The sequence below is a fragment of the Meles meles genome, chromosome 8, assembly GCF_922984935.1.
Source record: "Meles meles chromosome 8, mMelMel3.1 paternal haplotype, whole genome shotgun sequence".
Lineage (NCBI taxonomy): Eukaryota > Metazoa > Chordata > Mammalia > Carnivora > Mustelidae > Meles > Meles meles.
In genome coordinates, this window is record NC_060073.1 from 52,046,090 (window position 1) to 52,070,325 (window position 24,236).

At 43.8% G+C, this 24,236-nt stretch overlaps 1 protein-coding gene across 2 annotated transcripts in view; it reads right to left on the bottom strand.

Annotated features, from left to right (window-relative positions):
• Positions 1-24,236, bottom strand: part of SWAP70 (switching B cell complex subunit SWAP70) — a 96,440-nt gene that overhangs the window by 60,106 nt on the left and 12,098 nt on the right. Inside the window, exon 1 of one of the 2 annotated variants that reach the window (XM_046016882.1) lies at positions 5,207-5,389. The exons of the other annotated variant lie outside the window; for it this stretch is intronic. Within the exon in view, the coding sequence (XP_045872838.1) occupies positions 5,207-5,305 (99 nt within the window). The 5' untranslated portion in view covers positions 5,306-5,389. Of the gene's footprint in view, positions 1-5,206; positions 5,390-24,236 lie in introns of those variants that run through there. 2 annotated transcript variants of the gene reach the window in all.

Genomic DNA, 24,236 nt, shown 5'->3' on the forward strand with positions numbered 1-24,236 from the left:
TCAGGAAATACAAATCAAAACCACAATGAGATACCACCTCACACGAATCACAATGGCTAAAATTAAGTCAGGAAACGAAAGATGTTGGTGAGGATGCAGAGAAAGGGGAACTCTTCTATACCGTTGGTAGGAATGCAAGCTGGTGCAGCCACTCTGGAAAACAGTATGGAGGTTCCTCAAAAAGTTGAAAATAGATCTATCCTTCAACCCAGCAAATTGCACTACTGGGTTATTTACCCCAAATATACAAATGTAGTAGGGGGCCTGGGTGGCTCATACGTTAAGTGTCTGCCTTCGGCTCAAGTCATAATCCCAGGGTCCTGGGATAGAGCCCCATATTGGTTCTCTACTTGGCAGGAAGCCTGCTTCCCCTCTCCCACTCCCCTTGCTTGTGTTCCCTCTCTCTGACAAATGAATAAATAAACTTAAAAAAAAAAAAAACTTAAAAAAAAAGATACAAATGTAGTAACCCAAAGGGGCACGTGCATCCCAATGTTATAGCAGCAATGTCCACAATAGCCAAACTATGGAAAAAGCTTAGATGTCCATTGACAGATGAATGGATAGAGAGGACATGGTGTATATATATACAATGGAATATAATACAGCCATCAAAAAAATGAAATCTTGCCATTTGCAACAACATGGATGTAACTAGAGGGTATTATGCTAAGCGAAATAAGTCAATCAGAGAAAAACAATTATCATATGATCTCACTGATATGTGGAATTTGAGAAACAAATTCCAGAGGATCATAGGGGAAGAGAGGAAAAAATTAAACAAGATGAAACCAGAGAGGGAGATAAACCATAAGAGACTCTTAATCTCAATAAACAAACTGAGGGTTGCTGGAGTAGAGAGGGGTAGGAAGGATAGGGTGGCTCGGTAATGGACACTGGGGAGAGTATGTGTTATGGTGAACACTGTGAATTGTGTAAGACTGATGAATCAGACCCGAACCCCTGAAACAAATAATACATTATACATAATAAAAAATAAAGAAAGAAAATAAAGAAAAAGAGCTTAAAAATACTAATCTTGTTAGGAAATTAACATGGTATCTTACACAGAATAGACACAAAAAAGGTTATTGTATGAACGAATGAATGAACAAATTAAGGCAAAAACTCTACTCCTAGCCAATAAAATCAGTGGATGTCAAATTTCAGAGTCAAAACAAAAAGGAAAGATCTAAACAGAAATTTTTTCTTATATTTTCCATTCCAGGAACACTGGCAAGAAAAACAGAACTAAATCAATCCCAAAGTCTCTCAGTTAAGCAGACAAGGGACAGACAAAATACAATTGCATAGCTGCATTATCAACATCTTGTGGATGAACATATGCACTGGGATTTAATATTTCTTGCCAAGTCTTTCAGTCAAGAATTCCCCCCCCTTTTTTTAAAGATTTTATTTATTTATTTGACAGACAGAGATCACAAGTAGGCAGAGAAACCCACAGAGAGAGAGAAGAGGAAGCAGGCTCCCTGCCAAGCAGAGAGTCTGATGTGGGGCTCCATCCCAGAACCCTGGGATCATGACCCAAGCCAAAGGCAGAGGCTTAACCCACTGAGCCATCCAGGTACCCCAAGAATCCCCTTTTTCTATAAGCAGTTGCAAGGACAATTTTGAAGGGAGTGCAACAAAAGTAATAGAAACATCTCATTTATGTCATCAACCAAATGAGAAAGAAAGAACAAAATTGGCTCAAAGGTTTAAAAATCTTGGTCCTAGATTCAGCTACTACTTACAACTGGGAGTCTGGGCAAGCCACTAAACATCTCATAAGCTTAATCCACCTTACCTATAAAATTAAAGAGTTATCAGGATACCTGGGTGGCTCAGTCAGTGAAGGGTCTGCCTTCAGCTCAGGCTCAGGTCATGATCCCAGGGTCCTGGAACTGAGCCCCAATTTGGGCTTCCTGTTCAGTGGGGAGTCTACTTCTCCCCTTCCCTCTGCCTGCCACTCCTCCTGCTGTGCGTACTCTCTCTCTCAAATAAAGAAATAAAATCCTTTTAAAAAAAAGTTTAAGAGTGGGGCGCCTGGGTGGCTCAGTCATTGGGCATCTGCCTTTGGCTCGGGTCATGGTTCCAGAGTCCTGGGATCAAGCCCCGCATCAGGCTCCTTGCTCCACGGGAAGCCTGCTTCTCTTTCTCCCACCCCCCAGCTTGTATTCTTGTGTTCCCTCTCTCGCTGCGTCTCTTTTTTCAAATAAATCGTTAAAAATCTTTAAAAAATAATAAATAAATAAAATACATAAATTAAAAAGTTAAAAGAGTTATCTGGGGAGAAAAAATTATTCTTAAGAGATCTTTAAAATAAAAATGGTGTTTGAAAAAAATTTTTAACATTATCTGTAAAGTTTTCAATGTGTGTAAATTAATAAATATGACAATTATAAAGCAGGGAGGTTAAAAAGACTTAAATGGTGATAAGGTTTCCACATTTCTCCTAAACTGGTAAAATATTAATTCTAAGTAGACTGAAAAGTTAGGTATATATTATAATCTCTAGAGCAGCCATTAAGGAAACTATACAAAAAAATAAAGTAAAAAAACTCAGTATCAAGGCACCTGGGAGGCTCAGTCAGTTAAGCATCTGCCTTCAGCTCAGGTCATGGTCAAGCCCCATTTTGGGCCCCCTGCTCAGCGGGGAGTCAGCTTCTCCCTCTCCCTCTGCCTGCAGCATCCCCTGCTTGTGCTCACTCTCTCTGTGTCAAATAAACAATAAAATCTTAAAAAAAAACTCAGTATTAAAATGAAATACTGAAGTATATTCAAGTAATCTAAAAGAAGGAAGGAAAGGAGAAACAGTGGAACAAAAAATTGGAAAACAGAAACCAAATAGTAAAATTAGTGGCCTTAAATCTAACCATATCAATAATTACATTAAATGTCAATGGTCTAAACACAACAATTAAAAGACAGAGACTGTCAGAATGGATTAAAGAACAAGACCTAACTACATGCTCTCTAGAAGAAATCTCCTTTAAATATAGTGGTAGAAGTAAATTAAAAGTAAAAACAGTAAGGGCGCGTGGCTGGTTCAGTCACTTAAGTGTCCGCCTTTGGCTCGGGTCATGCATGATTCCAGGGTCCTAGGACTGAGTCCAGCATAGGGCTCCCTGCTCAATGGGAAGCCTGCTTCTCCCTCTGCCTGCTGCTCCCCCCACTTGTGTGCACTCTCTCCCACTCTCTCGCTCTTAAATAAATAAATAAAATCTTTTTTAAAAAAGGTAAAAAGTAGGGGTGCCCAGGTGGCTCAGAAGGTTAAGCCTCTGCCTTCAGCTCAGGTCATGATCTCAGGGTCCTGGGATCGAGCCCCACATCGGGCTCTGTTTGGCAGAGAGCCTGCTTCTCCCTCTCTCTGCCTGCCTCTCTGCCTATTTGTGATCTCCCATCTGTTAAATAAATAAAATCTTAAAAAAAAAAAAAGGTAAAAAGTAAAACACAGCTCTATTCATAATCATCAAAAAGGAGAAATAACACAAATGTTCAAGGATTAATGGATTAACTTGGGTATATCCATACAATGGATTAGTTAATAAAAATAAGTATTCATACTGGGGCACCTGGGTGGCTCAGTTGGTTAAGCATCTGCCTTTGGCTCAGGTCATGATCCCAGGGTCCTGGGATAGAGTTCCACATCAGGTTCCTTGCTCAGCAGGGAACCTGCTTCTGCCCCTGCCTGCTGCTCTCCCTGCTTGTACTTTCTCTCTCTCTCTGATAAATAAATAAATAAAATCTTTTTAAAAAAATAAGTATTAATACATACACACAATAACATGGATGAATGTCTACGGCATTACCCTGAATAAAAGAAGCCAGTGTCAAAAGGCTACATACCAAATGGCTTCATTTACATGACACTGGAAAAGACAAAACTATAACAATAAAGAATAGAACATACCATTGGCTGACCACAGCTGGAGGTGCAATGGCAATATGAAACTTTCTGGCATGAAAGAACTGATGGAAACCTGATTTAAATTCCATAGAGATTTGTACATGTGTTTAAACTCATAGAACCATACATCAAAAAGTCAATTTTACTGGAGTTTAAAAGTAAAATAAAGATTAAGAGAATGATCTCTGTGAACCCTTCCAGACTATGATTTTATGAATGAGAAGAAGAAAGGAGTGTGAAAGGAAGATCAAGGGAGGAGAGTGAATGCTAAATCCTACTGACATAAAAGCCACCACTCATACAACCCTCCTGATTACTGCACAAAATAAACAAAGCAAATCCAATCTTCAGAAACTCATTCCCAGAAGTGCCTAAGAAAACCAGACATTCAGATCCAAAATGTGGATATTAGAAAATGCCTCTGAATGGCTCTTCTTGTCTGTTTCTATATTTTATACTTTCAAGAAGCTGCCAATTGCTCCTGGCTAAGTGCCACTTTTCCTGCTTGGGGTTACTCAATTTACAAGCATTCCTTTATTTATACCCTATACTCTCAATGATGGGGTCTTTGGCAGTCACAATAAAGACTCTGCCAGAAAGATCAGGGCTCCTCACCGGAACTAAGGTCCCTGAGGGACGCAGCACACGAGTGACCGACCTAAAGCCCCCTAGGCGGTGACGTGTTTCTAACAAGTGCCCCATCACCAAAGCCCCCAAAGGAGGAAGCCGCTGGAGACCAGGCGCCAGGCACTTCTCCCTCCTCTGAACAGCCAGACTGCCTCGGGTGCAGCTGGCCCTTTTGAGGGCTGCCCGGGTGTGGAGCGTGCGCTCTGCAGAAGGTTCTGCCCAGCGACCTTGGGTAAGTCCCTTCCTCTTCGAGAGTACAGCGGTAACCCGGGTATTCTGTCTAATTAGGAGCTTCCCATCGCCCTCTCCGAGTCTGAGACTTTCTGGGCGTCCCCCCAACCGCCCCCCACCGTACCTTGCCGAAAGGAGCCCGCCTGGCCCCTCAGACCCCATCCCCGCCTTAACCCTCCCGCCACCGCTCACGGGAAGCCCTGAGGGGACTAACTACCCGCCCGAGGGGACCGCCCGAATGCAAGTGGGAGGCAGAACGCCAAACCCCAGTCTCTGGCCCCTCTGCGCGGAGCAGGCCGCCCGGCCGCATTCCTGCTCACCTCTCCCTGGGGTCACCGCCCTCCCGGGCCGGCTTCCACCACCGGGGGGTGGTGGAGCGCGCGCCGGGGAGAGTCGGGGTTGGGGACTGGGACGTCGGGGGTTGGGGGCGGTGCCCACCTTAAGCTGGGATTTAGAGACCTTGCCGCTGTGGTCCAGGTCGAGTGCGGTGAAGGCGTGCCAGATGGCCTTGAGCAGCTCGTCCTTCAAGCCCCCCATGGCCGCGGCGTGGCTATCCTGACTGCCAGCCTGCCTCGCCGACCCCAAAGCGCGTCTGACGCCCCTCCGTCACCGCCGCCACCGCCGCCCGCCTTTCAGTCACCTGACCATGGCAGGTCCCGCCCCCTCTAAGCCCCTCCCCCTCGGCTCCGGCTCCGAGCCGGGAGCTCTGGGGTGGGAGTGCAGGGTGGACTCGGGAGTGCACTTCCCACCCCTGTGGGCCTTCCCTCCGGACTTGGACGCTGAGCACAACCCCGCAGGTCCTCGTGTACCCCAAACCTACTCGGGCTACCTTTGGGGCTTACGGACCCCATTCCTAGGAAAAATGAGAGTCGGGGTGAGGCAGCCTCCAACCCGGGCACCGCAGTGGGAAAAAAAGAGCCCCGCAACTGTCCCGCGGACGCGCCACTGCCTTCGGGAGAACTAAGAGCCGGAAAAGTCCCTGAGCAGGGGGTCCAATGCTAGCGCAGTTCCTAGCCGGAGAGGATGTTGGGGGGAGGGGGGAGGCAGGGAAGGGCTTCTGAGAGAAGGTTTATATTAACTTCTCAAATGTTCCTTGATGCCCAATATGTCGTGGGCCGTGGGGGCACAGAGACGAGGTTTAAGGTTGGTTGAGAAGCCACAGAGTCAGGCAACCCTTTCTTCCTAAACCTCAGCTGTTGAGGGTCAGTTCACAATTTAGGAAGGGTTTGACCCCGGTTATTGTGCCGTTCCTGGTATTTCTGTGCTTGCACAATAGGAGTTATGAGAGAATCACAGCAAATCACTCCACCTATTTTAGTAGTCAGAATGGGCGGACCATTTAAACGAACACGGCCAAGCCATGCCTATAACAGCAATCTCTTCCTTATCGATGTTTAACTAGGATCTGTTAACGACAGTCACCTCAGCTCTCAGGGCTTCCGATTCTCCACATACAAATGAGCATGTTGCGCCAGCTGTTCTGGAGGGGTTCTTTTCTTGTTCACATCCTGGGATAATAAGGACTGCAGGCTGACTCCAATCTGATGAAGTCACCAGGCACAGTTAGTGCCTTGCCTGTCCAATCCAAGACTAAATCTGGGCAATATAGACAGAAGAACAAATACCAAGAGTTTTCAAAAGAAGGTCATTCTCAGATCAAGTTTTGTTTTTGTTTTCCTCTTTTATGTTTCTAAATACACACATATGTACCTTATAAAAAATGAAAAAAGCATTATAAGGGAGGGGGGTTGGGAAAAAGCAGTAAAGGAAGGAACTGCTCAATGAGTTGGAGACCAAAGGGAACTTGGTGGGCCAGAGGAAAGGATCACCTAGGTGAAGGGAGGGGGCATAAGCAGAGGGACTGCTGGTGCCTCACTCTGACCTTGAGGCCCTACTTCACTCTATCACCATTTGCCAGGACTTATGTTGACATGCCAGTATCATTTCTATCATTTATCTTCCCAGCTCCAGTCTAAATCTGCCAATCAGGAAAAACACATGATTCAACCTTTAATTTCTGAAGGCCAACTCAGCTTTCCCTAAGCAGTGACAAAAAAGAAACCCTCCTTATTCTCAGGGTTCAGCTTAACCAGTAGGTGGTTCTCTCAGTATCTGTTAGCACCAAACAGGTATTTCAAAGCTTTTTACGTATATATAATCACATGACTAGGATATTCTGAACTTCCAAATTTCCATTTCTCCCACAATCCCAATTCTCATAATCCAAACAAATTTTAAAGCAGATAGATGTCATGAAAAGAGCTGTGCTGGGTGGCTCAGCCTGTTAAGAGGCTGCCTTCAGCTCAGGTCATGATCCCAGGGTCCTGGGATTGAGCTCCACATTGGGATCCCTGCTCAGCGGAGAGCCTGCTTCTCCCTCTCCTTCTGCCTGTGCTCTGCCTACTTGTGCTCTGTGTGTGTGTGTGTGTGTGTGTGTGTGTGTCAAATGAATAAATAAAATCTTAAATAAATATCAAGAGGTAAAGAGGTAAATCTAATTCCCCTCCTCTTGGATATGAGCTGGACTGAGTGGCTTGTTTGACCAACAGAATGTGGCAGAAGTAACAGCTTGGGACTTCTAAATCAGATGACAAAACGCCTTTCAGCTTTCACCTGGATTTCTTGGAATTCTTACTTTGGAATGTTCCCTCTTGGAACCTTGCCACTATGCTGTGAGAAGCTAAGGTCACATGGAAAAGCCACATGAAGAGAGAAAACAATGCTGGCCATATCCCAGCTGTTTCAAACATACCAGCCTGGACATAAATGAAGGAACCATCTTGGACTGCCTAGCCCCAGCAGACACTATATAGAAAAGAACCCAAATCCCAGACATATGACCCCAGTCAAGCTGTCCTTACCATCTCCAGCCATTTTTGAGCCATCACTGCTGAGGTCCCCAGACACTAGGAAGCAAAGACAAACCATCCCTTTTGTGCCCCACCCAAACTTCTGACCCCCTGAATGAGTATAATGAAATGGTAGTTGTTTCATGCCACTAAGTTTTGAGTGGTTTGTTATGTAGGATTAGATAACTGAACAACAGTGAAAAGATAATGTTCCCAAGATAATGTTTCCTTCCCTTGCCCACCAAAGAAGATTCTGGTCTTCCCTTCCTCTGGCTTCCAGGAGAGTTCTACCTTCCCAACTAGTTCTTAAGCTGTTCTTTGTCATGGAGAATTAAGAAGAAAAGAAGAAGGAAAGAAAACCACAATGCAGAAATTTGGGGTGTGGGGGAAGAGGTGAAGGGACAGTTGTTGAGAAGAAAAGAAAAGCAGCTCTAGCATGTGAGGACAATGCGTAGGAAAGGGGGGGTTCTAACAAGTCTCATGGAAAACTCCGTGAGTTCCACAGCCTTTGAAAGGTACAGATAAAGGATTTGAAAACTTTTTAAATAGTTTTGGCTAGATAGACTTTGTTCTTTCATTCAGGACCAGCTTAATTATGGCTAATACTTGTGGCTTATAAGTGTTACAAAGGGCACTCCCTCCCCTCAGACTGCATTCCAGACCACCCTGTGTTTTTCTGCTAAGTGCTACAGAGGAAAAGCGTGGGTTGATACGAGTGTGTACAGGTGAACGTGTTACACTCTCTGGAACAGGGAGAGCTGCAAATGAGGAGGGACAGTGAGGCTGAGTCCTGAGGATGAATTGTAGTTAACTGGGCCAACGTGAGAGAAGAAACTTCCAGACAAATAAGAGCCTACACAGAGTATGGTTTAATCAAGAAACCCAAGTGAAGGCCAGTGTAGAGTACTGAGAACAACAGAGAGAGCAGAGATGTGAGAGGAAATTGGAGAGGCTGGCATCTGAGGCCAAATAAGCCAGGAGCACTAGGCCTGTCAGTTAGGTCTGTAGAGCTCTTATCTTCCCTGGGGGTCTGAAATAGCACGTAATCAGTGGCACAATCTGGCAGCAAGGAGCAGAAATGCCGAACAGCTCGGCCTGAAGTTGCAGATGTGGGAGTGGTGTCCAGCCCCTGGCCGTTGGGCTGCTGATAGCATCTCCATTAAGGCCATACCGCCATACCACAGCTTTCCTAGGGACAAGTGGAAGCTTCTGGTTCCATGAGAAATTTCACAAATCGGGTTATGGGAGTCAGGCCTGCTCCACATCCTCAAAGCCAGGTGAAATCGCAGTCCCCTCCACTGGGAAAAACAATAACCCTCTCTGCCTCACAGGGGTTGGTTATTGTGAGGAACAAATAAGATACCATCTGTGAAAGCACCCATAATCACTAAAGCCTATCCAAATGGGAGGGGCAATAGTGACGAACAAGAAGAAGGAGAATAATAATAGAGTTCTGGTGCCAACAAGGACAAAAACCCCTGAGGCTTTAGGGTTGGGTGGTTTGCTCAAGGTGCAAAAGGAGCAAAATTTGAGCTTTTAATGATGAGAACCATGTGACAGGGCTAATTCTTCTGCCTTCTCAGACAACAGTAGCTGGAGTTTAGGCTGAGCCCAGTGTTGTATGGAATATCCTGACTTAATGATCTTCTGTTGAGACCAAAGTCAGATCTACTGACCCACTAAATGCATGAAAGTCAATGTCAACATTACCCACTGAGGATAGGGATAAGGGTAGGCTTCACAAAGGTGGAGATTGAGTCTTAAAAATTAATAAAAGGTTACAGACAGCTGGAGAGTAGAAGGAAGGACATTTCGGAAAGAGGTAGGTGAATGTGCAGAAGTATGAAAGCCAAAAAATAAAAATAAAAAATAACTTGGGGGAGATAAAGGAGAAGGAAAAATGTAGAATGGTATTTTGGCTAAGGGCTCCTGGTGGCTTAGCTGGTTAAGCATCTGCCTTGGGCTCAGGTCATGATCCCAGAGTCCCTGGATCAAGCCAAGTAAGGGTCCCTGCTCAGCAAGGAGCCTGCTTCCCCCTCTCCCTCTACTCCTCTTCCTTCTCCCCCCATTTGTTCCCTTTCTTTCTCTCTCCCAAATAAATAAATAAAATCTTTTTAAAAATGGTATTTTGGCTACATGATATTGTGATTCATAATAAGAAACATATATAGTTGACCCTTGAACAGTGTGGAGATTAGGGGCACCAGCCACCTCACAGCTGAAAATCCGTGTATAATTTTTTTTTTTTTTTAAAGATTTTATTTATTTATTTGATAGACAGAAATCACAAGCAGGCAGAGAGGCAGGCAGTGAGAGATGGGGGGGAAGCAGGCTCCCTGCGGAGCAGAGAGCCCGATGCGGGGCTCGATCCCAGGACCCTGAGATCATGACCCGAGCCGAAGGCAGAGGCTTTAACCCACTGAGCCACCCAGGCGCCCCCGTGTATAATTTTTGACTTCTTCAAAACTTAACTGCTGATAGCCCACTGTTGACTAACAGTGGGAAGCCTTACCAATAACATAAATAGTCAATATATATTTTGTATATTTATTATGTACTGAATTCTTACTATAAAGCTAGAAAAAAGAAAATCTTATTAAGAAAATCACAAGGAAGAGAAAATACATTTATTGTACCCACTGTTTCAAAAAAAATCCACATGTAAGTGGACCCATGCAGCCCAAACCTGTGTTGTTCAAGGGTCAACTGTATTTGGCCTTCTTACAATCCCTGGCATAGAATTCCTCAAGCCCATGAATTTCCTAGGTGATGAGAATGACTAAATTGTCTTTATAATGTTCATGAGCTTTTGGAAAGCACCTGAGGATGAGGGCTGGTTGCCAGTGTAGCCAACCATATCATTAGAAGGTTGGAACTTTCAGTTCCACTCTGACCTCCAACGGAGGGCAGAGGGGTTGGAGGTTTAATCAATCACCAATGGCCAGTGATTTAATCATTCATGAAGCCTCCCTAAAAGCCCAAAAAGACAAGGTTTGAAGAGTTTCTGGGTTGGTGAGCCAGCCCACACCCATGTGCAAGGCCCCACACTCTGCAGAAATGAGCTTCCATGTGCAAGACCTCACCCTATGTGTCTCTTCATATGGCTGTTCATTCACATTCTTTAAAATATTTTGCAATATGTCAGTAATCTAGTAAGTGAACTGGTTTCCTGAGTTCTGTGAGGCACTCTAACAAACCAATTGGATGCAGGGCAGAGGGGTGTAGGACCCTTTGATTTCTAGCTAGTCTATCAGAAGCCCTGCTAATAACCCATGCTTGGACTGGTGGTTAACATCTGCCCTGTGGGACTGAGCCCTTAAACTGTGGCATCTGATGCTATCTCCAGGTAGATCATGTCAGAATTGACACCAGCTGGTGTGGAGAATTGCTTGGCGTGGGAAAAACCCACACATCATAGTTGGTTTCAGAATTATAGGTTAAGACACCTTGGTCTTTGCAGTCAGAAAGATGACCCAAGAAAGAGTTTTGTGTCGGGTGTGTGTTTTAAGGTGAAACTGAATGCAAAAGCCAGAAAGGGCCTCCAAATGAGTAGTAAAATCTACTAGATTTCACTTCTGGAAAAAGGACTACACAGAGAGGAGGGGAATTGGGTAGAGTAAAGAAATCTTCAAAGCAATGGTGCAGAAATCAGGGAGCGCAGCCAAACCAAAGCTCCAAACCCAAGGGTGGGAGGCAGAGCCTGAAGAAGTGCTTGATTTGTACATGGTTCCTGTGGTCAAAGGCAAGAGTTTGACCTGAGGGCTTATGGGTTAATGTCTAGCCAGATGTGACATACAAGTAGATGAGTGGAGGAGAGCAGCTAGAGAAAGCAGAAGATGAAACAAGGGTCTAGAGTCCAGGAAACACCAAAATTTAAGGGATGGTTTGAAGAGGAGTCCTTGAAAAGGACTTACAAAATGTAGCCAGAGAAGTCAAGCCCCTCATTCTTGAGTTAATTCTTGATTCTTCCCCCTCCACCCTCTCCATCAGAACTCCTCTTCTGAGTGTGAGAAAGCAATCTGAGTCAAAGTGATCCACGGTTAGGTTTGAATGACCAATTCTTCTCTTATTCTCAATCCTTGAGTGTAAATCTCCAAGTGTAAATTAATCTCCAGTGGATAAACTTTCAACCTACTTGGGAGTGGTAAAGAAATCTTCAGTTGTGGCCACCCTGGCTATTTACTTCAGCTTGGAGAAGAGAAGCAGAGGAGAGAGTTGAAAGCAGCTATGAAGTCCCTCTGAAGTCCTAATTTAGTGACATTCATGTGGTTCCCTCCTTCCCGCCCCCCTATTTTTATTTTTAATTTAATTTAATTTTTAAGTAGTCTCCAGACTGAGCCCCAGTGCAGGGCTTGAACTCATGACCTGAGATCAAGACCTGGACTGAGATTAAGAGTCAGACACTTAACCAACTGAGCCACCCAGGAGACCCTACTCTATATTTTAATGGGGGCATTCATGGTCTGAATCTGCTGGGAACATCTAACTGATGGCCATGCATACCTAGAAACTCTGGGAACTAGGACAAGCCAAACAGTAGTGTCCTGGGTGTAGTTCAGTTTCAGGCTGAATATCCTTCTTTCTTCTTTCCCTTTATTGACTCTCAGCAAGGACAGAACAATTTAGGCTCTCAGACTCCACAGAGGAAACTGATGGAGAGAGTAGTAGAGAAGAGGACATCTCTTTCCATCCATTCTCTTTCTGGGAGAGGCATCAAACATCTTTTCTTCTGGTATAACCATTATGAAAAACAGTTTGGAGTTTCCTCAAAAAATTAAAAATAGAATAATCTTATAATCAGCTTCAGGTCATGATCTCATGATCTCAGCGTCATGGAACTGAGCCCCAAATGGAGCTCCATGGTGGATTCTGCACTCAGTCTGGAGTCGGCTTGGAGATTCTCTCCCACTCCTTCTGCCCCTTCCCCCACTCACACGTGCACTCTCTTGCACACACTCAAACCCTCTCTCTCTCACACATAAATAATTCTTTTTTTTTTAAGATTTTATTTATTTATTGACATACAGAAAGCACAAGTAGGCAGAGAAGCAGGCAGAGAGAGAGAGGAAGAAGCGGGCTCCCCGCCGATCAGAGAACCCGATGCGGGGCTCCATCCCAGGACTCTGGGATCATGAGCTGAGCCAAAGGCAGAGGCTTTAACCCACTGAGCCACCCGGGTGCCCCACACATAAATAATTCTTTAAAAGAAAGAAAACTTTCCATTTTTATCCAACTGGAAATTCCTTTTGTTCTAACAAAAATATACTTCCTTAATGTACTATATACTTCCTTTTTTAACCTCTCACCAAATCTATAATTATAACCTCTTCTCTTTTATAATCTTTATTTGAATCACCTATCACCATTCAGTAATCTTGATTGATGCAAATTTGTTTGCATTCTTTTTTGGACCAAAATAAATTTAGTACTCAACTGTAAGAAAGATTTTCCAGTTAACTCTTATTGTCTATACCATGGTTATTTATAGATGACCTGTGTTCTGCTTCAATTCAAATCCTTTTTTCATAAGAATCTTGGTATAAATATAAAATAAATGAATAGGATAGTTTAGTGTTGTAATCAAGTCAAACCTGATAACAAAGCAACTCATATATAGTTCATGATTTGTTGTTGTAATAAGATAATTCAGCATGACGGAAAAGTTTATATATATACACATTTTTTTAAAGATTTTTTTTTCTTTATTTGACAGAGTGAGAGAGAGAGAGAGAGAGCACACAAGCAGAGGGAGAAGCAGGCTCCCCACTGAGTTGGGAGCCAGTGTGGGACTGGATCCCACCACCCTGGGATCATGACCTGAGCCAAAGGCAGACCCTTACCCAACTGAGCTACCCAGCCACCACTGGAAAAGTTTATATAAATGATGATAATTATATAGAAGGATGGTATGTCAAGGGTTATATGGTAGGAGAGAAGGAAGAAAGGCATGGAGAAAGAGAAGAAGGGAGTGAGTGACTAATATATATGGCATGTTCGTATTTCCAGTTATTCCAAATAATTGGGTCAATACATAACAAAAGACAGCACAACCAATTATACAACACTAAGTAAAACTTTCAAAATACATAATTTCAGGGGCACCTGGGTGGCTCAGTCATTAAGTATCTGCTTTCAGCTCAGGTCATGATCCCAGAGTCCTGTGATCGAGCCCAGCATGGGGCTCCCTGCTCAGTGGGGAGCTTGCGTCTCCCTCTCCCACTTCCCCTGCTTGTGTTCCCTCTCTTGCTGTGTTTCTGTCAAATAAATAAATAAAATCTTTAAAACAAAGCAAAACAAAACATAGTTACAGGAACCCCCGCCCCATGAAAGGTGTGGGCCTGACAAATAACACTGCTGGAACAAGTAAAGTTCAATGATTTTTTTAAAGATTTAATTAATTAATTAATTAATTTGACAGACAGAGATCACAAGTAGGCAGAGAGGCAGGTGGGGGGAGGGGGATGAGATTGGGGGAGTTAGGGGGAAGCAGGATCTCCATCGAGCAGGGAGCCTGGTGTGGGGGCTTGATTCCAGGATCCTGGGATCATGACCTGAGCGAAGGCAGAGGCTTTAACCCACTGAGCCACCCAAGTGCCCCAAGTTTAATGATTTAAAGGAGTCAAGTTTCTATATAGTGTATGATTCCATTTGTATGAAATGTCCAGAGTAGGCAAAGCCATACAGACAAAAAGTAGTTTGGTGGTTGTTCAGGGCTTGGAGGAGGGAAGAAATGGAGGATGAATGCTAACCAGTTTCTTATTGGAGCAATGGAAATATTCTTTTTCCTTTCTTTCTTCCTTTCTTTTCTTTTCTTTACTCTTTCTCTCTTTCTGCCTTTTTTTTTTCTTTTCTTTTCTCTCTTTCTTTCGTTCTTTCTTTCTTTCTCTATCTTAAGTAGGCTCCATGCCCAATGTGGAGCTTGAACTTATGATCCTGAGATCACCAGTCACATGCTCTACTGACTGAGCCAACCAGGCAGCCCTCCATGAAAATGTTCTAACAGTGATTGTGGTAATGATGGCACAGCTCTGAAGATACTAAAAACCATTGAATTGTATACTTTAAATAGTCAATTGCATGGTATTTTATCTCAATAAAGCTGTTATGAAAGTAAGGGCAGCCTGATGTCTGACAGCTCAGGCTTAGACGTTGCCATCACCCCCTGCTGCCAGCCAATTACAAATAATTACAAATAACAAATCAATTACAAATAACTCCAACCTATGCAAACAACCAAACATAAGTAACCTACAACCTTGGCCAGTATGAAATGGTATTATTTTAATTGGGGATCTACTAAAATTACTGTAACCCTAGAAGAGTATCAAAAAAATATTACTTATAGAGATAAATAAAATCTGCGGTTTTAATATTTTTAAATTAGATTTAAGAGTAGTTCTAGCCTGTGATTATTTTATTTTCGCGTTTCTGCCTGCCATTTCGTGTGTTAGGATGTTTGAAATGTTCAAAGAATTGATTAGTTTATGCATCTAATTTAGATTGTTTAAGTGAATTTAACTAAGCCTATGCAGTAATCATTAAGGCGGATTGCCCTACACGCATTCACTCTGGGATAATTAGTAAAAAGCCAACTGGCAGTCCATGGTCCTAGCCAGTGATTGGTCTAGGAATAGGCATGTGACACAACTCTGACCAATGAGATGTAAGCCAAAGTCCACTGTGGGGCTTGTGGGAAAGGTTTCCATGGTCTCCACCCCGCAACAAGGAAATAAAAGTCCCACTTCCTGATCTGAAATGTTGTGTCTGCGTAGGATAATGTCATTGCAGCAGCCCGGTGGTGAAGAGCCTGAGGGTGTTCCCAAAACACAGAGAAGGGGAGAACGGAGAAAATCCCAGAAAAGTGGAGCTGGAACCCAGAGGTTCTGCATCCACAGCCCACCCTACCACAGGGCTTCACCTTATTATTTAAGGCTTCACCTTATTATAATAAGGCTATTTCCTTATTATTTAAGCCACTTTGAGTTAAGGTTTTCTGTTATTGTCACCCCAAAGCAATAGAAGTTGTAATCAGGATTTAAATGTAAAAATGTTTAAGAAATTTTTATTTTCTAAGTTTTACTAAGCATGTAAGTTTGATAAATTGAGCATCAGTTGTCTTGATACTGGGAGCTGCAGTGGAAGTTCTGCACACACAGAAGCCCCTTGGACTTTGAAGAACCTAGAAGCAGCGCCAACAGACAAATTTCAAAGAAGGATTCATCCCCTTGATCCTCGTATGGAAACCTGCTGGTAACTTGACGCATGTCTTCAACTGTGGCATTAAATACAAACTCTGAGAAGACATATCTGCCCGAATCACAAATACTGACTTCTTCTGGTATCGTTTCTGGTGGAGGAAGAGAAGTTAGAGAACCCAAAGGAACAAAACACAAGTAGTCATGCTCTCGGTCAGTGACCAAAGGAGACTTCACAGGCCAAGAGTCCCCAACTCAAATGCCTTTAGGGTTCAGGCAATTTCTGTGACTGAAGTTGAGTGGAAGTGAGGCAGTAGGAAATGGTGGTCCCACCTAGAGGATCCCAGCCCCAGATGATGTTACTATGAGGAAAGCTATAGACTCAGTGTTGCCAGACTGTCCCCTTTTAAGAAAAGCCAGAAACCTGGATCATATGAATTTTTAGATCAAGCCAACTGATTCAAATTGAAAAATAAAAACAAAACATTGTGTGGCCAAACAAAACACGTCTATAGGCTGTCGACAGGCTGCCAGCTTGCAACCTCACCCCACAGATTTGCGGCATGCCCATAGGGCAGATAGGTACGGCTGAGACATCTGTCCTGTGGTGCCAGCTAGGGCCACCATTTCCCTCCCACAGGTGCTTCGTAGACACTTAAATTCAGGGCCACCGAGCCCAAAAGAGGTGATTCATACCAATAGCCCAGCCAGAAGGATTAGCTGCAAAATGCACCTGCAGAGCTGAATGAATGATTTGTCACGTGGGGCTGCTTAAATGTTGTCCTCTGAGGAGCCTGGGTGGCTCAGTCAGTTAAGCAGCTGCCTTGGGCTCGGGGTCACGATCCCAGGGTCCTGGAATCAAGTGCCACATCGCGTCAGGCTCCCTGGTCAGCAAGGAACCTGCTTCTCCCTCTTCCTCTCCCTTTACCCTTCACCCTGCTCATGCTCTGTCTCTCTCTCTCTCTCTTTTGCTCTCTCTCTTTCACTCTTTCTCTCAAATAAACAAAATCTTTTTTTTTTTAAATGTTGTCCTCTGCTTCGAAGCTAAAGAGTGACACATAATTTGCATGTCCATCCTTGCCAGATCCAAGTTGCATAACGGTGATTAGCCACAAATGTGGTCAGTCCTGCTGAACTCCTTTTTTGTGTTACTAGGCTTTCTAAATTAGGATCAACCATTCACTCACAGATGAAAGAAACTAGACACACACACACACACACACACACACACACACACACAGAGGGAGACTGATTCTGCTAGTCACTGGAACCTCATCACACATCTCCAGACCTTCCCAGTTTTGCCCAGCACAGTCCGCAGTCTGCAGGGGTCACATGACAAATATTCCCTGGTTTCTCAAAGCTTTAAGAGTAAACCCAAGGTCTGTGAATGCCTCTGACTCATAGAAAAATCTGCTCATTTTCATGGGTCTATTTGTGTGTTATTTTAAAATACGTGTGCTATGATACATTGTAACAGGAGGAACTTAGGTTAGATATTAAGAACAGTTTCCTGACGAACAGATTGTGAAACATGAGAGCAGGTTACGAATGAGGAAGTAGAGGCTCCGTCTCTGCTGGACTTTTCCGCGAGGGTAAACTCCTGATTCTGCCGGTCAGATGCTATCACTGAAATCAGCAGCGCTGCTGTGAGATGTCTCCGCCAGCCTGCTCCTCAGTACGAGCTGCCACTGATAACATGCTCGCTGTTGTAGGTCCTCACCAAGTCCTCCCAGAAACCTCTGTAAGACCAATTATCCCCATTTTACAGATGAGGAAACTGAACTGCAGAGAGATGAAAATAACTTGCTTCACCCTGGCTGGTTAGGGTTAGAACCTACCTCTGTGGGACTTCCAAGCCTAGGCTCCTTCTAGAAGACCATGTTGCCGCAGGTCCCTTGGCAGAGCACCCATAACTACCTGGGGGAAGAGCGACCAAAGGGCAGGTTCCAGCAAGGAAAATATTCCCCAAAACGGTTGTGAGAGCACTGCTGAGACCCAAAAAAGGAAACCAGTGTCAGGAAGAGAGATAAGATGCCAACCAGGGAGGAGAAAGAGACACAAAGGGGAGGCAAGGTCAGAACCTGGAAGTCAAGGGATATCCTTTTAGAATGAGTCTACACAGACATGGACAGTGCAGGAAATGAAGATAGTGACCAGGGACTTCCTTTGAAACAACGCCTCCCTTGCACTGCCGAGCCTGCCAAGCACCAGGCTGGATGCCGCTGACCCTCCCAGCTCAGATTTTCCTTTGGTGACTCCTGACTTGCTAAGAGCGCCCTTGGACAACTCCCGTTCCCACTGTCCCACCCGCCAGCAGTTGTCTTTGATGTACAGGCACTGGAACACTTTCCAGCAATGGCTCCGCAACGTGGTCAGGGGTTTATGCTTGTGTTCAGAATACCTGTAAATGGTATAACCTCCCTTCTCTAAAATATGGGCCCTGTTGCTTCTGCCCTGCTAGGGCCCAGGCTCCTGGAATAGCATCACTGCTACAACGTAAGAGAGGGCAGGTTGGAAACCAGTGGGTCCCTATAGCCCCAGCATATGGTACGTTAAGCCACACTGACTTTCCTACTTAACGCTTGTGGCTGAAAAGAGTTAGTGTCTGTATTGTGAAATCAGCTAAAGAGCAGCTCGAAGACAAGACCGGTTGCGGGGGGGCGGGGGGAGGACTCTCTGCACATTATTTTAAGAGGTAATCTGGGTCCCTCTTTTGTTTTATTGAAGTATCATTGGGGCGCCTGGGTGGCTCAGTTATTAAGCGTCTGCCTTCAGCTTGGGTCATGATCCCGGGGTTTTAAGATTGAGCCCCACATTGGGCTCCCTGCTTGTCAGGAAGCCTGCTTCTCTCTCTCCCACTGCTTGTGTTCCCTCTTTTACTGCGTCTCCCTCTGTCAAATAAATAAAATCTTTAAAAAGAAAAGTACAGTTAACATACCATGTTACCATAGTTTCAGGTGTACAACCTAATGAGTTGACAATTCTATACATCACCCAATGCTCCCCACAAATGCTGTCACCAGCTGTCACCAAACAACGTTATTACCATCTTACTGGCCATATTTCCCTATGCTGTCCTTTTCATCTCCGTGACTTATTTATTTTATAACTGGAAGTTTGTGCTCTTAACAGCTTGGTTTCCCAAACTCCAGAGGGCTGTAGGGACTCCAGACTCTGTGCTCGAATAGGAAATCTAAAGAAATGAGCACAACCACAGAGACACAGAACAACAGACTCACTGGGTTGAGTTCCCAGCTGTTCGACTAGAACTGACACCCAGTTCCTTCCATTAAACTCAAAACTTCCTAGAAGCTTAGGCCTCGAGGATCAGAAGGCAGGCCCAACTCTGTCCCACTGGTCAGCGTTTTGGGGGGGGGGAAGATTTTTCATTCAGTCTGTGCTTTCCTGATGCACACTGCTCTACAATAAGGATGGAAAGAGAAAAACTAAAGCAGAAACTTAAAAAAATAAGTCAGGTCTTTTCTTTTTTCCTGACTGGTCGTAGCTTGGCCAGGTCAATAAATCAGTGCAAGGACACATCCGCCTGAAATTGCTTATCTCACCCCACCCTCCACTCAGTACAAAAAAAGCCAGAGCTGACTTATCTATGACTCCAGCAGAAGGTTAAAGCTCTCCAAAGCCTTCTGAGAGTTTGGCCTAGGGAAAAACAGAATTCTGGGGAATGCTTTGTATTTTAGGTTCATTCAGTCATCCCGCGATCATTTATTGGGAATTAACTGACTTTCTAGGTGCTGAGCTAGGAGTGGGGGAGTGCTCCAGAATGACGAGAGCACAGATCCTGCTCTCCAGCTGCTCAGGGGGTAGAGGGGAGACAAAGCATGAATTAGATGACTGTAGATAGAAGGAAGAAAATGCTAAGTACCAAGAGAGAGAGAGAAAGAAAGAGAGAACAAGAACCACATAATACTCATCATTTATATTTAAATGGGACTTTCTAAAATCAGTCTCCTTATATTATCTCAATTGCTCCTCAGCACACCTGTGGCAGACACCTGCCCTGATTCTTCTCCAGCATCCTGTCACCGTTCTGATCAATGTACCCTAACTTCTCACTGGAGAAGCTCCACCTACCCATTCTCATCCCATGCGCTGCTGCCAAGACTACACCCAGTATCTGAGGTCGGATAAGTCTCCTGTGTCCCAGCTGATCCAAGCAGCCAATTCTCCTGGCCATAGGGACCACCTCAGGGACGGGAACATGCCCCAGTTAGAGCAACGAAAATTTAGTTGGGACTTTTGCAAAAGTTCTCGAGCTTGTCTGCTGGAGTTGAAGCAGAAGGACTTGGGTTCTGGGACTGCTGCCAGCCATCTTGTCACTCTTTGAATCTGAGCCTGAAGGTATCAGTAAAATGCAGCCCTGAAAGTCTTGATAATATCACTAGAGCTCTGAATTCACCAAAGCCTGAAGCCATCTCTCCCCCTAGACTTTTCAACTGTGTAAACCAGTAAGTGCCCTTTTGTCAGAAGCTGATTTGGGTTAGGTTTTCTGTTAGTTGAAACAAAAAGAGTCACAAAAAAGGCTCTAACTCTATGAGATAAATATGTCCATCTCTGTGTCACAAAAGAAACATTGAAGGTCACATAGGCAAAAAACAAAACAAAACAAAAACAAAACAAAACAAAACAAAACAAAAACCCAGCTAAGGAGTAGCAGAGTCCCATCCAGAACCCACAAGCCCTGATCGCAATTTGTTAGTTCAGTCCTTCACACCACAGCTGCTTCCCTCGGTCACAGAAATCCTGAGGAAGCACAGATAACTAGGCTGGAGAGATTAGCCAGGCTTCATAAGAGTACCAGCTGAGCTGGACTGTGAAAGACAGGTTGGATTCTACCCAAGCTGATGGCAAAAGAACTATGAGTAAAGGAAACTTCATACACAAGGTCATGGATATGAGAAACTCAGGGGTAGCTGGACAATAGCAAGTACTTCGGTTTGTCCAATGCTTTGGGTGGACAAGAGAAGATAATAGAAAGCTTATTTATGATCAGCATGTTTGGGGAACTTGAAATTTATCCTGAAGATCAGAAATTTCCAAACCCCACTGTATTGAAGAATTGGTTTCAAGTGACTGGAACTCAATTTTAGCTAAGCTTGTTTGTACAAGATCTTGGGGATGAGGTCATGGAAAGAAGATTCAAAAGAAACCAGTGAGGAGAGTCACATTCTTGGCTCTAAGTTCCAAAATGGTATCGTGAAACTAGGACAAGATCATGGATCTGAAGCAAGACTCACTTCTTTGAGACTGAAATCAAGAAAGGGAAGTTCTCAGGAGCCAAAAATCAAAGCCAAAGCTAGCACAGTGAACAGAATCTGAAGCTGGGACAGGATAGCCTTAGAGATTAAAGGCATTTTAACATCGATGTGGCAACAAAAGATGAGGTCTTGTGCCCTGACGAGATCTGGACTGGTAAAAGAGGTCCTACCTGCTCCCCATAGAGGATAGAAAAATCCTGTTAACCAACGGGGGGGGGGGGGGGAGGAGCAAGAGAACTTGCCATTAGCCTGGATTACAAGAAGAACAATCATCTGTGATAACCTGGAACCCCAAACCTGTTTTTGACCAGCATGGGACCTGAACTCACAGGTACATCAGGTCCTGTGCCTTCTCCATTAGGGGTAGGTTCCAAAATATTGAGTAATATACAAGGAAATTCATACCTAGGTAGCATAATAAGATTGGAGAACATTAATTACAAGGACCAAAAAACTTAAAAGCAATCTATGAAAAAGAGTATCTACAAAAGACTAACAAACTTTAGCAAGCTACTCAACATCAACAACGATAAATGCCAGAAGACAAAGAGATATCTTAAAACTGCTAATCTATGGAGCTGCAAAAGACAACAAGAATGAGAATCAGAAGAGTGTCAAGGAATCATGCAGAGAGTGATGTTTTAAGAACCAGGCAGTAATACAGCATTCTTTACAATAGCCAAAACATAAAACAACCTAACTGTCCATCAATGAATAAATAGATAAGAAAATGTAATACACACACACACACACACACACACACACACACACACACACACACACACACACACTGGAATATTATATAGCCATAAAAAAGGAAATCCTGACTTGGGTAACAACATGGATGGATCTTAAGGATATTATGCTAAGTGAGATAAGTCAGAGAAAGACTAATACTAATACTAATACTAAATAAGTGATCTCAGTTATTTATATGTGGTGTCTAAAAAAAGTAAATAACTCAAACTCATAGGTAAAGAGAACAGATTGGTGCCTACCAGAGCTGGGGTCTGGTATGGCTCGGGTCATAATTCCAAGGTCCTGGGAGCAAGTCCCACATCGGGCACCCTGCTCAGCGGAGAACCTGCTTTTTCCTCTGCCTGCTGCTCCCCCTGCTTGTGCTCACTCTCTCTGACAAATAAATAAAACCATTAAAGAGAAAAAGTTCTCATCACAAGAAAAATATTGTAAATATGTATGGTAATGGTTGTTAACTAAACCTATTGTGGTAATCATTTTGTAATATACATATGTGATAGTATATGTATGATGATAATATATAATGATATATATATATATGCTAATATATATATGATAATATGACTAGATCCACCATATCCCTAATATCTGGGGGCGGAGAACCATGGGCAGAGGCCCTGGCTCTAGGCTGACACCCAGAAGGTCATATATGTTAGTTATATCACAATTAGAAGAAAAAAACAAAACAGGTGGTTAGTTATGTCAAAAGCTGCCAAATAGGGGCACCTGGATGACTCAGGTGGTTAAGCATCTGCCTTTGGCTTGGGTCATGATCCCAGGGTTCTGGGATCGAGCCCCACATTGGGCTCCTTGCTCAGTAGGGAGCCTGCTTCTTCCTCTCCCTCTGACTGCTGCTCCCCCTACTTGGGCACGCACTCTCTCTCTCTTTCTCTCTGTCAAATAAATAAATAAATAATCATTTTTTTTAAAAAGCTGCCAAATAGTCAAGAACAATTAGGGCAGAGAAACGTCCATTGGTTGGTAACCTAAAAATCACAAGCGAACCTGACTTCATGGTTTCAGTAGTCGGGGGGCGGGGGTGGTGGAGGACAGAAAGCAAGTGCCAGAATGCTGAAGTCAGCACAAGGAAGTAAATTTATATCTCCAAAAACCCCTTTGCTTCAAACACATAGCCATGGCATTTAAAAATGTAAAAATGAGGGGCGCCTGGGTGACTCAGTGGGTTAAAGCCTCTGCCTTCAGCTCGGGTCATGATCCCAGGGTCCTGGGATCGAGCTCCGCATCAGCCTCTCTGCTCCGCCGGGAGCGTGCTTCCTCCTCTCTCTCTGCCTGCCTCTCTGCCTAGTTGTGATTTCTCTCTGTCAAATAAATAAAATATTTAAAAAAATAATTAAAAAATGTAAAAATGAAAAAAAAATTAAAAATAAAAATGATTTTTTATAAAGACATAGCTGAACTCTTAGCTATCCCCATGAACCAAAAATGGAATAGAACACAGTATGAAGTCTTGGGTTTAGGGGCTCTAAGTCTAGAAGTTGTAGAGCAGCAGCTGGTCAAGAGTTCAGCTCCTGTGGGAATAAAGTGCTCCCCTCATTGTGGAAGACTGATGCTCACAGCTCTGTACCAGAGGTTGATGTGGGCTCCACAGCTTATTAAAAAAAAAAAGAAGAAGAAAATAGCTGTCAATCTGTGGGCTCTGTCTTTATTAGAGCCCAGGGAGGTGAGGAACAAAGAGAAATTGTCAAGTCATCTGCTGGCCCCATGACTAGATCCGCCATATCCCTACCATCTGGGGGTGGAGAACCATGGGCAGAGGCCCTGGCTCTAGGTTGACACCCAGAAGGTCAGATGGAGGTATCCTGGGAAGGGATGAGGGGAAAGTAAGAGAGAGAGAAATCAAACAAAAACAAATACTTCCTCATTCAAAAGCTTATGAATAATAATAATTCCAAATACTAATTCATAATAATTCCAAAACATATGAAAGGACCTCCTTGTGGGAAAGCTGGCCTTTAAAATGAACAACCAGATCAGAAATTTTCTGAAATTTCCTCTGGAAATTTGTATAAGAGCATAAGGAGGCTTTAAAATAGTATGTTGAACATGTTCAGAGATGAATGTACACCTTCCATTTCAAAAGGAAAGTGTGAAGCAAAAATACGCAGAAATGAAACAACGTGCACCATAACCAATTACAAATCCTTGAAATGAAAAATACCCTTCAGGCACCTGGCTGGGCTCAGTCAGTAGAGCATGAGACTCTTGATCTCGGGGTCTTGAGTTCAAGCTCCGCCCTGGGGAGTTTTCTTAAAAAAGAAAAGAAAAATACTCTAGTTGAAATCTAAGGGCCATAAAAGGGAGAAATTCTAGAGTAAGTTACTCTCAAAGAGTATATTAGAAAATTGGAAAAGAGAACAGAGGAATT